Source organism: Ahaetulla prasina, chromosome 13 (genome assembly GCF_028640845.1).
Source record: "Ahaetulla prasina isolate Xishuangbanna chromosome 13, ASM2864084v1, whole genome shotgun sequence".
Classification (NCBI taxonomy): domain Eukaryota; kingdom Metazoa; phylum Chordata; class Lepidosauria; order Squamata; family Colubridae; genus Ahaetulla; species Ahaetulla prasina.
In genome coordinates, this window is record NC_080551.1 from 18,141,051 (window position 1) to 18,156,360 (window position 15,310).

The 15,310-nt window shown below is 43.7% G+C and overlaps 1 protein-coding gene across 10 annotated transcripts in view; it reads right to left on the minus strand.

Moving 5' to 3' along the window:
* Window positions 1-15,310, minus strand: part of SEMA6D (semaphorin 6D) — a 94,430-nt gene that overhangs the window by 20,796 nt on the left and 58,324 nt on the right. For all 10 annotated transcript variants that reach the window (XM_058156334.1, XM_058156333.1, XM_058156336.1 and 7 more), the window contains 4 exons: window positions 11,582-11,670; window positions 6,169-6,386; window positions 5,408-5,539; window positions 1,572-1,727 (listed from right to left, as the gene is read on the minus strand). In XM_058156334.1, the coding sequence (XP_058012317.1) occupies window positions 1,572-1,727; window positions 5,408-5,539; window positions 6,169-6,386; window positions 11,582-11,670 (595 nt within the window). The remainder of the gene's footprint in view (window positions 1-1,571; window positions 1,728-5,407; window positions 5,540-6,168; window positions 6,387-11,581; window positions 11,671-15,310) is intronic.

The window sequence follows — 15,310 nt, forward strand, 5'->3', positions numbered from 1 at the left end:
GGAGCTGTGCCTAAAGACTTAGGCAAGCACTTAAAAGCAATTGCCGCTGACAAGATCACCATTGGTCAGCTGCAGAAGGCCACCTTACTGGGATCTGCTCCCATAATTCGCCGATACATCACGCAGTCCTAAACGCTTGGGAAGTGTTCTACTAGTGATCTGTGATATGAAATCCAGCATAATTATCTCGTTTGCTGTGTATACTGTCATTTTGTGTAAATAAAATAATAATAATAATACAAAACATGATGGTAGCACTGAAACCAAATAGAACTGGAGAGCAGGTGATACCAAATTGGAAAAGGGGGAAGTTGTTGATCTTTCTGCTCTCTGGATTCTCCCTGGAGAGAATTATACAACCGAGAATCCAGCACTCTGATTAACGTCCACCAATCCCTGTTTAACGAGAGGCCCTGTAAAGCTAACTGTGTCAATTTTAAAACTCAAGTAGGTCCACATGGAACATATAATTAAGATATACTAAATCTGAGCTGCAAATTGGCTTAGAAGAGTTCACACCAACTTAGGATACACTTGAAAATGGACACGTTATTTTTATTTACTTATCTGATTTTCGTCCCACCTTTGTTACGTTATAATTAATCCAAGTCTGAGAACATAACTAATACTCATCCTTCCTAATACTTTTCCAACAACAACAACCACCACCACCCTGTGAGGTGGGTTGAACTGAGAGAGACCAGTTGGACGAAAGTCACCCAACCAGCTTTCATGTCTAAGGCAGAAGTAGAACTTACAGTCCCCTGGTTTCCAGGCGAGCACCTTAACCACTATACCAAGCTAGTGTACACATCAATACATTAACTTTAAAAACTTTAAAAAGCAAAACTTTAAAATAGTAACACACGAACTTCAAAAGCACCCAGGAAATAAAACCTAGAACAGCAGAGCAAACATCTTCTAAGATAGATAGCAGAACTAACAAGCTACTCTTGCTTGCTGTGGATTGTGTCTTAATATCCGATGCTTGCTGATGTTATGTCAACTCCTTTTAATGGCAACTTGTGTGCCACTTCAGTTACTCCAAATTTGAGAAGAAAATCTCACTGTATCAATAGAAGAGAATATCTGTAGCTCAGGGTGGAACAGTGGAGTCTTCGGTGCTCTCTGACTTGGTGGTTTTCTTGCAGATGTGTGACGAAAAAATAGTCCAGTTGCAATGGTGGCACAGTGGTTAGAGTGCAGGACTGCAGGCTACTTCTGCTGCCTGCCGGCTGCCTGCAATTTGGCAGTTCGAAGCTCACCAGGCTCAAGGTGGACTCAGCCTTCCATCCTTCCGAGGTGGGTAAAATGAGGACCCATATTGCTGGGGGCAATAGGCTGACTCCGTAAACCACTTAGGTTTAACCGCTTAGCTGTAAAGCACTGTGAAGCGGTATACAAGTCTAAGTGCTATTGCTAATTCTTGCAAACAAATCTGCAAAATTCAACCGTCTGCCTCCTCTCAAGTCTGTGCAGAAGGGCTCTGAGCCTTCTGTCATTAGGGTGGGAATTGGATTCTGTTTCAGAACTGTTGCTCCTTGGCCCGCTGTCCCAGCCATGCCTCTTACCTGACTCGCGTCTTTGTGAACCACGGCTCCTCAATGACAGATGGAACAGCGGAATCCATCAAAGGATGGGACTTGATGAAAGAAAGCGTTTCATCTGGGAAATCAATGGAGGTTTTGTAAGCCTCTGCCGGGCCATGTTTTGCACAGCAGCCAGGTCTGAAAAGAAAGTAACAATTTTTCCCCCGATGGTTTTTTTTTTTTTAAAGTAAAAATATCAAACAAACAAACAAACAAAAGCTGCAGAGGAGTAACCATAAAATCAGGATCCAAAGGAAAACTACTGCTCTAGAATTATTTTTAGAAAGGATTTGAGCAAGTCGCTGGACAAATTATTTGCTGGAACTCCAAGTTCTTTCAAGGATATCGCTGCTGGATTTACACAACACGCTTAACTTAAGCATAAAGATGGCTGAGGAGTTAGCAATTTTTAGTTACTAGTATGTTGGGAGTTCAGCCATTGTCTCAACCAATTGCGTGAATCAGGCCATTGTGTGAAATCATAATACAGTTAATTTGTTGGAATTATGTTATTTGTAAGGATTTAGGGCAAAATCTGCTCCATGAAACCACAGTGATGTAAAACAGGGGTCTCCAGCCTTGGCAACTTTAAGACGTGTGGACTTCAACTCCCAGAATTCCTCAGCCAGCAAAGTTCCCAGAAATCTGGGAGTTGAAGTCCACAAGTCTTAAAGTTGCCAAGGCTGGAGACCCCTGATCTAAAGTGTTGCCTTCAACTTGTAGTTCTGCATACTGTCAGTAAGATAGCTTTCAGAACATTACCTGGTTGGGTACAAATTCCTGGAAAATTTCTTAAGAGGGAGTTCAAATTGCCAATATGGTCTCACCTTAGATCAAGGTTGAAAGGCTCCCGGATCGGACCGGATTGTGAGATCTGGTAGCAATCGTGACCGGTAGTTCGGTGATCCGGTAGCGATGGCGGAGCAAAGCTCTGCCCACCCACCTGGGGCGTCATGACTTCCTGGTTGTAACCAGGAAGTAATGTGTTTTTTGACTTCTGCGCATGCGCAGAAGGTTTTGTGCATGTGCAGGTCTGCGCACGCATGTGATGTGATGCACAGCACGTGCACTTCCGAAACAGTAAGGAAGGTAAGTAGATTTCACCCCTGCCTTAGATGATTATCTTGTGAAAAGATCTTTGAGATCTATCTCAAGATTTGCAGGCCTTCATTGACCAGAAAGAGAAGCACAGTCTCAAGACCCTTGCCTGATTTTGAATTCTCTCTCTCTTCCTCCTCTTTAGATGGAGGAATTTCCTAATACTGAGAACAATTAACAGGTGGAATGGCTTGCCTTCAGATGTTGCAGGTGGGGAAAGCCTCCATCATCGGAGGTTTTTTAAAAAAGAGATTGGAAAGCTATTTGTCTGGCATGGTATAGGGTCTCCTACTTGAGCAAGGGGTTGGACCAAGAAGATCTTCAAGCTCTCTTCCAACGCTTGTTATTCTGGGCTTCTGGTTTATTTATTTATTTATTTATTATTTATATTTTTATACCGCCCTGCTCCGAAGACTCAGGGCGGTGTACAGCCAAAATAAAACAGTAACACAACAATTAAAACAATATATCACTAAAAATCTAATTCAATTTGGCTAAAAAGTTAAAAATAATAAAATTCATCGAGCAGGGCTGGCCTAATGGGAATTTTAATGGGGTTTTATTGGGTTTTTATAATTTTTATTTTATTTTATTTCATTCCACAGGGCAGGTGCCCCCACCAAGAATGCTCTTCCCCTGGGAGCCGCCAGCCGGCATTGTTTGGCTGACGGCACCCTGCCCTCCCTGTGAGAGCGCACAGGTCGATGGGAGGCTATTGGTGGCAGTAGGCGGTCCCGTAAATATCCCGGTCCCAAGCCATGAAGCACTTTAAAGGTGATAACCAACACTTTGAACTGCACCCGGAAGACCACCGGCAACCGCTGCACTCTAGTTAAATTGTTCTGCCCATCCAAGATGTGGATCGTGAAGAGAAGGACCAGGGGAAACAGGATAGCAGTCTTCCAATATTTGAAGTGCTGCCGCAGAGAGGAAGGGGGTCAAGCTATTTTCCAAAGCACCTGAAGGCCAGACATGGAGCAATGGATGGAAACTGAACTAGGAGAGATTAGGCAGGGTGGTTGGACTAGATGACCTACAAGGTCCCTTCCAACTCTGTTAATCTGAATCTATCTGCTCAATGAACTGGAGACTAAAACATATGAAGAACGGTTGTAGGAACTGGGCCTGGCTAGTCTAGTGAAGAGAAGGACCAGGGGAGACATGATAGCAGCCATCCAATATTTGAGGGGCTGCCAAGAGAGGAAGGGGTCAAGCTATTTTCCAAAGCACCTGAAGGCCAGACAAGGAATAATGGATGGAAACTGAACAAGGAGAGATTCAACCTTCACCGAAGAAAAAAAATCTAAACATGGAAGAACTACTAATCATTGAGAAAAACATTGCAAAATATAAAATAAATAAAAAAAGGAAAGGAAACTTGGAAGCTTATGTACCCAACAAATGCCAGGACTAGCAAAACTGCTAGTCCTAGATTACCTATTGATTTAAAATAATTAAAAAAAAAATAGAAAAAACAAATGAATGTTTTATAAACTCGAGGGAAAGAATTTTCAGCACAATACAAAACATTTAAAGCATCCCTTTCTTTAATTTTGTAATTTACTGTGGAAAAGCTCAGAATGTCACTACTGTTGTAGTTAGCAGTAAGGATTGATAGCTGAGCAAAGAACCACAATTTGGATTATAAAATTCTTGCTTTCATAAAAAGTCCTTAAACATTAAAAAAAGAAAAAGAAAAAAAAAAGAAATAAGGAGAAAGTTTCTGACAGAACGACCGGTCAGAGGAACAGAAGTTGCCTTCGGAAGTTGCAGGAGCTTCATCACTGGGGGCATCAAGAAGAGACTGGACTGCCGTTTGTCAAAAATGGGGTAGGGTCTTTTGCTTGGGTGGGGGGGGGTTGGACTAGATGACCTACAAGGTCCCTTCCAACTCTGTTAAAGTCTGTTAAAGATGGGGTGTGAATTCCTATTGCTGGGCAAAACTTTTCCAGCGTTGGGTAGCTGTGACATTGTAGGATTTCCGGGTGAACTTCAAGCCGCCGAGCAAAGTTATCTGCTCAATGCAAAAGCCCCCGAGGCACCATATTTCAGTCTCTAAAGCAGCGGTTCTCAACCTGTGGGTCGGGACCCCATTGGGGGTCGAATGACTATTTGCCAGGGGTCGCCTAAGACCATCGGAAATATGGGAAGTATACTTGCGAGTCGAAGAATCGCGCTCCAATGGTTGACTCCACAAGCCAGCTACAGGCTCTTCAAATCGCTAGCCGAATTCGGCTTCAAGTGCGATGAATTAAAAAAGAGAGAAATCTTTGCTCTGATATCTCCCTCTTGAGCCAGCTGCAATCACTCCCAATCGCTAGCCTAATCTGGCTTCAGGTGTGATAAACTTAATAGGGGAGGAGTCTCCGCTTTAATGCCTCCGTCCTCAAGGCAATCGCGAGCAGTTCAGATCGCTAGCCAATACGGCTTCAGGCGCGATAAATTCAAAACGAAAATAATTTTATGGTTGGGGTCGCCACATCGTGAGGAATTGTATTAAAGGGGTCGCCACATTGTGGGGAATTGTATTAAAGGGGTCGCAGCACTATAAAGGTTGAGAACCACTGCTCTAAAGGCTGGGGAGGGGGGGTTGATGCCTCGATAAGCTGCTTTGCGATAACTGTCCAAGTGTGCAGTTCTGTGCAATCAAAACACCTCTGAATCAAATCGGGCCGGTGTAGCTTTTCTGCACAGCTTTGCACGTATGCAAATATTTTTACCTTGGCCTCGGTACTTTGTCTTCGGGTACAGCTGTCCAAACAGAGTCTGGGGTTTTCTGCTCTTTAAATCTCCCTTTGAAGGCTTTCTCAATGTCTTCCATGTTGAAAGCGCAAACTGCTGAGCCAGGGATGCTGCCAAAAATGCACAAAAGAGGCTGTCAGGAAAAAAAAAAAGCTGGGCCGTGCGGTTAGTCCTGCCAGCAGTGAATGGCAGGACTTCCCTTTATGAGGTGGGGTTTGTTCCAGTGGTGAAATCCAATTTTTTTTTACTACTGGGTCTGTGGGCCTGGGTTGATAGGCATGGCAGGGGAAGGATATTGCAAAATCTCCATTTCCACCCCACTCTTGGGAAAAGGGTATTACCAAATCTCCATTCCCACCCCACTCTGGGGCCAGCTAGAGGTGGTATTTGATGGTTCTCCGAACTGCTAAAAATTTCCGCTACTGGTTCTTTGAACTACTCAAAATTTCCACTACCAGTTTCTCCGAACTACTCAAAATTTCCGCTACTGGTTCTCCGAACTACTCAAAATTTCCGCTACCGGTTCAACGAACTGCTCAAAATTTCCACTATCGGTTCTCCGAACTACTCAAAATTTCTGCTATCGGTTCTCTGAACTGCTCAAAATTTCCGCTACTAGTTCTCCAAACTGCTCATAATTTCCGCTAACGGTTCTCTGAACTACTCAAAATTTCCACTACCGGTTCTCCAGAACCTGTCAGAACCTCCTGGATTTCACCCCTGGTTGTTCCTCTCTCACCTGTTCAGCTGTGTGGTGAAAACACCAACCACAGTCGGGACGCCGCTGATTTCAATGATATCAGTGATAGACTGCAGCACATCGAAGTAGAAAAATGAATCCCCAGGCACCGAGCAGTTGAGACGTGCTTTCAGGAATGATGTCCAGTGTTTTTCCAGCACTCTCTGAGAGCCTCCCATGTCATTTTTGCAGATGCGAGCCACCCGGGAATACACAGCCTGAAGGAGAAGAGTAAGAACGACCACAATCACAAAAAGACTTGGTTAAGACAGACTAGTCGATGGGCAGATAAAATGGAGAGCTAGGCGAAGCTTTGAGTTGGAGAGTCGGTTTAAGGAGGATTTTGCAGAATCTCTCCATTGGAGCGATTCTCCAACTTGAATCATAACGTCAAATTGGATTGTTGAGTCAGATAATGAGAAGGCTTCTCCACCTGAAAAGAAACTTGTTTTAATTTGAGACTAGTTAGGAAAAAGAAAACCGCACAAAATCCATCTCATCCCACAAAAATCCTATTTTTGAACCAAGCCAGATCAGAATTGGTTGGATTGGATTTAAACAAGACAGCCAAAAGGACCAACATGCAAGCATTTCGTATTGACTCATCAGTACCAGTGGTGAAATAATAATAATAATAATAATAATAATAAAATGGCTTGGTGGGCGTGGCATGGCTTCATGGGTGTGGCTTGGTGGGCATGGCAGGGGAAAGATACTGCAAAATCTCCATTCCCACTCCACTCCTGGGGGAAGGATATTGCAAAATCTCCATTCCTAACCCAGCCAGAATTGATATTTGCCGGTTCTCCGAACTACTCAAAATTTCCACTACCGGTTCTCCAGAACCTGTCAGAACCTGCTGGATTTCACCCCTGATCAGTATCTACTGTACATTACAATAACACGGTTAAAATCAGCCTCAAATATAAAATATAGCGAGAACATTAATTAAGCCAATTAATGAATTCAACTTGATTTGGATTTGTCTATGGAGAACTGAAGAAGTTTCTTGGATGAAAAGCAAAATGTCTTCAAAGGAAGAAAAAACAAAACCCCAAGGAAGTCCAGTTGCCTTTTGGAAAAAGCACCTTTAGGATCTGATTTGGATTGGGTCAGGAGTAATTCAGCCACCCGTTCTATCTATCACTTTGTTGATGAGATTGATTTTAGAGTGTTTATGCTGGAGGGTATCACAGCGTCCTTGGCTCTGAGTGGAATTCCAGCTGCATTCCGACAAGTTGATGGGGTCGGAGATAAACATGATATTTGTTTTAATTCTAATTCGTTGTATTTACCCCTTCTGACATAGTCAAGATTACAAAATTGCCAACAATTTTTGGAGAGGCTCTAAGGGCCACAACAAAGATTTTTTTTGATGTGTGACACACATACATACACACATATCCTTGAGATACATATGCTTTCAAGCTTCACTTATGCAACTCTGTCCTATTCTAAATCCACGGAAATAAAGTCCAGAGTCAAAGTCCAGATGGATAAACAAACACACAAATAAATAAATAAAAATGAAGGAAGCAAGGCTTGACCATATAGTAGCAACCTGGTAGCATCTAGACCAAACATCCTTGCATTCTCAAATACATTCCCAAGCGCTTTCCCAGTTTCTGAAGAGAAAAGTAAAGTTAAGGAACTATACCAATGGTTGTACTTTTTTTAAAAAAAATTCAAGACAAAGTTAAAATACAAAATTCCCCAAAAAGACAAAAAAGACAAAACAATCAAAACATTAAAATTCCTTATCCCACCAGACTTGAAATCCTAGGCTTAGAAAACTTGGAACTCCGTCGCCTTCGACAAGACCTAAGTTTAACTCACAGAATCATCTATTGTAATGTCCTTCTTGTCAAAGACTACTTCAGCTTTAATTGCAATAATACTAGAGCAACTAATAGATTTAAACTTAATGTCAACCGCTTTAATCTAGATTGCAGAAAATATGACTTCTGTAACAGAATCATCAGTGCTTGGAATACTTTACCTGACTCTGTGGTCTCTTCTCATAATACACTGAGAACCAATGCTGTAGTAATGTATCTGGTTGTTGTTTTTTTGGAGAGAAAATAATAGTGAGCCATGTCGCCTGGCATGCATGGCATAGCCTGTTCATCTTCTGGGTTTCTGGCAAGCATGCATACACAACTATCAGTTGGCCTTTTTTTGCATGTGGCAGCGTCTGAAACTAGAAGATCTTCTAACTGGTCTTCCATTTTCCTGAGTGAGCATGTGCGCTGGCCAGCTGATCATTGCATGTGCATGCGTGCCAGAAACCCAGTGGTGTGGTCCACCAGAAGCCTGCAGAGCTGGCAGCGGAGTCGGACAGTGAGGAGGATGGGGAGGTCAGTCCTGGAATCAGGGGAAGTCCTGGACGAGGGCTCTGCATCGGAGGCAGAGATGGGGCCAGGGCCATCTGGGAGCGTTGTGCGGACTCTGGAGCCTCCAGAGGCCGACATTAGAGAGGCAGAGGAACAGGAGGAGCCTGTTCTTAGTGCACGCATGCGAAGAGCTGCAGAAGGCAAGAGCAGCTGAAGCAAAAAGGACAACTCGGGAGTAAGGCCAGGAGATGATTGGCCCCTCCCATAAGGCTCAAAAGAGCAGCAACGGCTCTTGGGCTGTTTGTAGGAAAGCAACATTGCTACAATTATTTCTTTTTAGCGTCTCCTGTTTCTGAACTTCATGGGGTTCTTGCCAAGAAAAGCCTTTGGCAGGGTGCCAAAGAAGTCAAAGGTTTGTGATAAGGCCAAAGGACTTTTTCTGAAGGACTTTGTTTTGGACTTAATTTGGATGAAGCTGAGAATGAAGTAATTCTCAGCTGTTCTAATAAAATACGTTTGTTTAGGACTGATTGTGTCTGGTTATAACTACTTGGGCCTAGGTCACAACACCTGGAAGAGTAGCTGGCTGAAACCGGAAGTTCAGTAGCTGAAACCGGAAGTTCATTTTTGGGCGCGCACGTGGGACCTGGCCAGCTCTTCTTCTGGATTGCAGTCCAGACCCACGTGCACTCCCTTTTCAGCACTCAGTGCTGAAAAGATTTGCCATCACGGATCTAGGTCTTCCTGGCCTCCATGATAAGGTGGTCTCAGAATGATCAGAATGAACAAAGTTTGGGGCTTTTTAAGTTTTGACGTGTCCACATATACAGACAAGCCAGGTGAGACCCCAAGAGCGACGTGCGGAGACGGAAGATGGAGGGAAGAGGCAATAAAGGAACAGGTCATTTAACAAAGTAGCAAGAATAATGGCCTCAGAGCAAGGAGATTTACAGTACATCTCTAGCTCTGCTCAACCATGCAACTTATCTTGATTGTTCTCCACATTATATTCTGCTGGTAATTGAAAAAAAAAACTTAGTTAAGATGGAACTATTTGGGAGGCATGTTGGGGAAATAACAGACAGGATCTGTTTTGATTGTGGTCGGTTAGATTGTTATGATTATTTTATGAGGTTTTGTACTTAGTCTTGATTGCCACATTTTATTATGGTTTTTATGCCTTGCGAGGTTAACTGCCCGGAGTCTGCTCTGATGAGATTATAACAATATAAAAATAAATAGATAAGGCTGTGATGAGATGAAGAAGGAAGGTTTGTTCACGCTGCCCTGAGCTCTGAAGACGAGGGCCGTCATAAAAATGGACGATGTCCGAGACAACAAGGAAGGCAAGGGTCACGTACTTCGTTGAAGTCTCCCAACCCATAATGAAATGCAGTCAGCCAAAAGGATGTTCTAGGCCAGGGCTCAGCAACCTTAAACACTCAAAGAGCCATAAAGGTCCTAACCGGAAGCCCCCTATTCAACTCTGGAGATGACCGGAAGTCTGGTTCCCACACCATAGAGTCTCTTCCTAGCATGGCATCCTTTTCTCTCTGCTGACTGGAAGTCCAGTTCCCACACCATAGAGTCTCCTCCTAGCGCAGCATCCTTTTTTCTCTGCTGACTGGAAGTCCGGTTCCCCCACCATAGAGTCTCCTCCTAGCGCAGTGTCCTTTTTTCTCTACCTGTCCTAACTGAAAGCGCTGCCAATTGTGGAGCCAACCGGCAACAGGGAGCCGCAGCAGAGGGATGAAAGAGCCACATGTGGCTTCACAGCCGCAGGTTGCCGACCCCTGTCCTAGGCCAAACAACTTCTCTGGAGGAGGACTAACTTTTCCAAACTACAAAACAAAAGGAGCAGCGGCATGAAAGGGTGGGGACCATTTTAAAAGCTCAGTTTAAAGAGGGGGAAAAAAAATCGCCAAAAGTTGAATGCTACAATCACGTACATCTGTCTTTTTGTGTAGAGCAGGGGTGTTAAAACTTGAATTTATTGAGGTGAAATTCATCACTTGCGTCGGAGGTGCCTGCGGCAGCCAAAGCACTCTGCCAGCGAAAACATTCTCCTGACACTCCGTTTTCGGCTACAACGGCCTCCTGCAACCCTCTGCCAATGAAAATGGAGCTCCTTTTCACTGATAGAGGTATGGCAGGCTGGTCCTTCGCTGTTTCCAGGGCCACCTTGTGGGCAATATCTAAGTACCCTGAGGGCCGGATTTGGCCTGTGGGCCTTGGGTTTGATACCCCTGTTGTTAAAGGTGAAACTGCTGTAAGAACAAGGGGGGGGGTTGCTTGGGGTTTGCAGAGATTTGGGAGAACCTCTAGCTAAGTTTTTGTGCAGTTCGGAGAATCACCAAATCTCACTCCTGGCTGGCCCTACCCACCCTGCCTTGCCTCTCTCAGGAGTCCCCACGTGCCCCGTTTTGGATGCAGGTAAGTGCAGGGCGCCTGCGGAGGCTCGGGGAGGGTGAAAAACGGGCTTACAGGAAGTACCAGAAGTCTGGAAACAGGCCCGTTTCCAACCTCCAGAGGGCCTCTGGAGCCTGGGGAGGCTGTTTTCGCCCTCTGGGAGGCTCAAGGAAAGCCTCCAGAGCCCAGGGAGGGCAAAAACGTCTCCCCCCACCCGCTGTGGCGCAGGAGGCCGACTAGGTCACACCCACAATGGCCACGCCCATCCAGCAACCAGGCAGAGAACCCCTTGCAAAAAATTTTGAAGCCCACCCCTGCAACAAATGTGACTTTTGAGGGAGACAAAATGAAAAGGAGAAAGGTTACCACCCATGACTATGGGGGTTCCAATTTAAGATTTTCAACCGTAATAAAATATAACTGAGCGTGAGGTCTTGATTTTGAGAACAAAGCAGAACAACCAAAAGAGAAAAAGGGAAGAAAAAGAAAGAGGGACATTCCACAGCCTTCTTCAGCAAGCCGAAGTATGAAAATACCACCCTTGTAGAAACAAAATAAAACAAATAGAAGACGGTCCACGCCTTTGTAAGCCTCTTGTTTTCACCCTCAAGAAATCAACTCTTGAGACTCTCTGCCACTCGTCTGTAACAAGTGGCTGCGTTTATTCTTACCTTGCCTAAATTGTTATGTTCCACAGCAATCTCTCGGAAGAAGAAATAAACAAAGTTCCCGTATTCGATGGCGTGAAGGAAATGGGGCTCTGAAAGGCACAAGGGAAAGGAGAGCAGTCAAAACATTTTGCTCATGGACGTTAAAAAAACCAAACAGATGTTGAATTATTCTGATTAAATCCACTACTGGTCTTAGAAAGGATGGTAATGTTTCTTCGGTATCTTTTCTGCTGGGTTCCTTCCTTCGTTCCTTCCTTCCTTCCTTCCTTCCTTCCTTCCTTCCTTCCTTCCTTCCTTCCTTCCTTCCTTCCTCCTTTACTTCCTTCTTCTCTCCCTCTCTCCTTTCCTCCCTCCCTCCCTCCCTCCTCCTGGGGAAAACTCTAAACATAATTGATTTTAACGTCACCAACTTTAAAAGGAGAATTTTATTTCATTTACGTTATGGGATGGTGCTTGTTCATTTAGTTTACCGGTGTTTTTTCGTCTTTTTTTGTTTCTTTTTTCTACTTTAAATTGTTTATTATTTTTAAGAAACGGGAAAGAGGCAAAACTGACTTATAAGCCTTTAAATAGGCTAACTTAATATAATCTCCTTCCTTCAGCAACAATCCCTCTCTAAAGCCAGGAAAATACTGTAGTTAAAGCAGAAGGTATAGCACACACTGGCCTGCAAGGTTCTTGTTACTACGGCCTCAATAAAGTGTAGGTATAGTTTTCCTATGGAGTTAATGATGAATGATGAACGTATCTTTTCTTTTATGTACACTGAGAGCATATGCACCAAGACAAATTCCTTATGTGTCCAATCACACTTGGCCAATAAATAATTCTATTCTATTCTATTCTATTCTATTCTATTCTATTCTATTCTATTCTATTCTATTCTATTCTATTCTATTCTATTCTATTCTATTCCTATGACTATCATTAAGTGTCGTGCCTTATGATTCTTGATGAACGTATCTTTTATTTTATGTACACTGAGAACGTATGCACCAAGACAAATTCCTTGTGTGTCCAATCACACTTGGCCAATAAAAAATTCTAATCTATTCTATTCTAATTCATGATTTGGGGTACCTTGTAGGCCTGACACTACAGAGCGGATGGAAAAAGTTATATGCCTAGATTCCATCTCCATCATTTCTGGAAATGGTTGGAAAAAGTCCTTAGATGAACCTTAGTCATCTGCTGTCAGGTGATGAATAGCCTATATTTAGCTCATTGGACTAATGGAATCAGGAACCGAGAATCCAATTATTGGTTTATCTAATCTACTGCCGCTGTTTTGCTCGGTTCAGTAAAAGGACTTTCCCTGCAAATTTGGTACCCAAAAGCAATTTTTATGGGAAATGAAAGGGACTGAACCAGGCATTTGGGGGATGCAAGTCATATATTTGCGGATTAAGTGTCTGCCATTGCCTAATTAGCACGCAGAAAACGCTAGGCGTAGGATTTGCAATTTTTCATATCTCCTTGGGCAAACCATGTAGTTATGAGAGTTCTTCATTTGGAAATAGGGAACGTACAATGATAGCCCCCCCCCAATTTAGAAGGTCTCAAAAGGGAATTAAAAAAAAACTTCTGCTAGTCCAGAGGTTGTATTTAGCAGGTTCTGACCAGTTATGGAGAACCGGTAGCAGAAATTTTGAGTAGTTTGGAGAACTGGTAAATACCACCTCTGACTGGCCCCGCCTCCATCTATTCTCTGCTTCCCGAATCCCAGCTGATCGGGATGAAATGGGGATTTTGCAGTATCCTTCCCCTGCCTCGTCCACCAAGCCATGCCACGCCCACCAAGCCACACCCACAGAACCGGTAGTAAAAAAAAATTTGAATCCCACCACTGTGCTAGTCCTGATGGTTATGGCTATCCTTCAGAACCAGAGGTAGAACATTATTCTGTTGCCGGAAAATGAGCTTTCAGTATCATATTTGTCCGGTGGCTTCCCCAGAGGCCCATCAACTCTTGTGTGAACTGATCAAGCCTTCAGTTAGTTTCAGTAGGACTCTTCCTATTTGTTAGAGCCTTTCTGATGGCATAAACACAGTTGGGTTGATGCTTCAAAAGATGTGGATGCCAAGAGCTTCGCTGTGGTTATTCAAATCACTTTAGGACATCCTATCTGTTCTGGCCCAGCAGAAACAAGAAACAGACTCCTTGTCTCGAAAAAAACCCCTTTATTTACCTCTTGTGAATTAATAGCATTCAACCACCGAAAAGTCCAGCCAATAGCTCTTCAAAGAGTTAACCATAGTAACAGATCGTATTAGTTCCTTGCGTGAGCTCCCAGCTGAAAGGCTGCAAATTAAGTTCTGGCAAGCAGTCTTTGTGGCATGAAACACAATGAGCCAAAATCTTCAGAAATATGAACGGTTGTCTCCTACGACAACCACTCCCCTGTCCTTCTATTTATTCCCCAGCCAGGGAGGGGCCATTCAGCATCCACATTTGCTTTGCTTCCAGAGTCGACTCCTTGTCCTCCGTTGTTCACCTCTCCTAATTGCTCTGCACATATGTGCATCTGGAACAGGCCCCAGCTGTTCTTCCTCCTCACTCATCTCAGCCTCCAAAGGCAGCTGCCACTCTGGTGGCTGGGAAATGTCGGACGGCCCTGGCTCTATCTCTGTGTCTGACGCTGAGCATCCATCGGAGCCTTCCCCAGGCTCCTGAACTGGCCCAAGTTCATCCCCAACCTCCTCATTGTTCCTCCGCTGACAGCTGGCAGGCCACAACACCTACAAGTCAAGCTCCGGTGAAACTGTAAGACTCTTAATGCCAGCTAATGGACTGTAAAAAGCCCCTCAAGGAATTGGGCTACAGCTCCGCAGTCTTTATTACTATGGCTTCATTCATTTGCTGAGTTGATTGGTTGGAGGAGGAGAATGGCTTTATTCTTGGCCCAAATTGAAAAAAAAAAAGAATAAGTTTCCTACTTTGAATTGTACTATATTGAAAGTTTGGAGCAGAAAAGCTTAGACATAAATATTGCAGCTGGTGGATCTTTCATGTCAGTGCACCAAGACACTGGGGCTGGCAAGAAAAACGCTCAGCATCAGGCATGCTAAAATATAAAATAAAATATTGCTCTCGTGGAGAAAAATGGGCATTCCGTTGATTTACTATGTTTTGCACATTATACAAGTCTAATAGAACGATCCTGTATAGGTTTGATTAAAAGATTTATTCCTACTGAATATACAGGAGCTTTCAGATAACTGTACATACGAATTGTGGCTGCTGTCATTTCAAAATAAATTATTATTTTTTCGGTTCTAGCTCTGATGGGTTTTAATGCGATGTGTAATTTTGAAGACATTTAAATCTACAATTAACATTTTAAAAAAGGCAGCCGGGGGGGTGGGGATAAAAGAAATTACTCCCGGGGAAATTTGCTAATGTACCATAATGGATTAAGTACTTCAATTGCAGGTAGTCCTCGACTTACGACCAAAACTGAACCCAAAACTTCTGTTGTTAAGCAAGACAATTGTTAAGTGACTTTTGCCCCGTTTTACCACCTTTGTCGCCACAGTTGCTAAGCGAATCACTGCAATTGTTAAGTCAGTGATACAGTTCTTAAGTGAATCTGGCTCCCGCATCAACTATGCTTATCAGAAGGTCACAAAAGGGGATCACATGACCCACTGCAACCGTCGTAAGTACAGGCCGTTTGCCAAGCCTCTGAATTTTGATCAAGTGACCACGGGGTTGCTGCAATGGTTGTA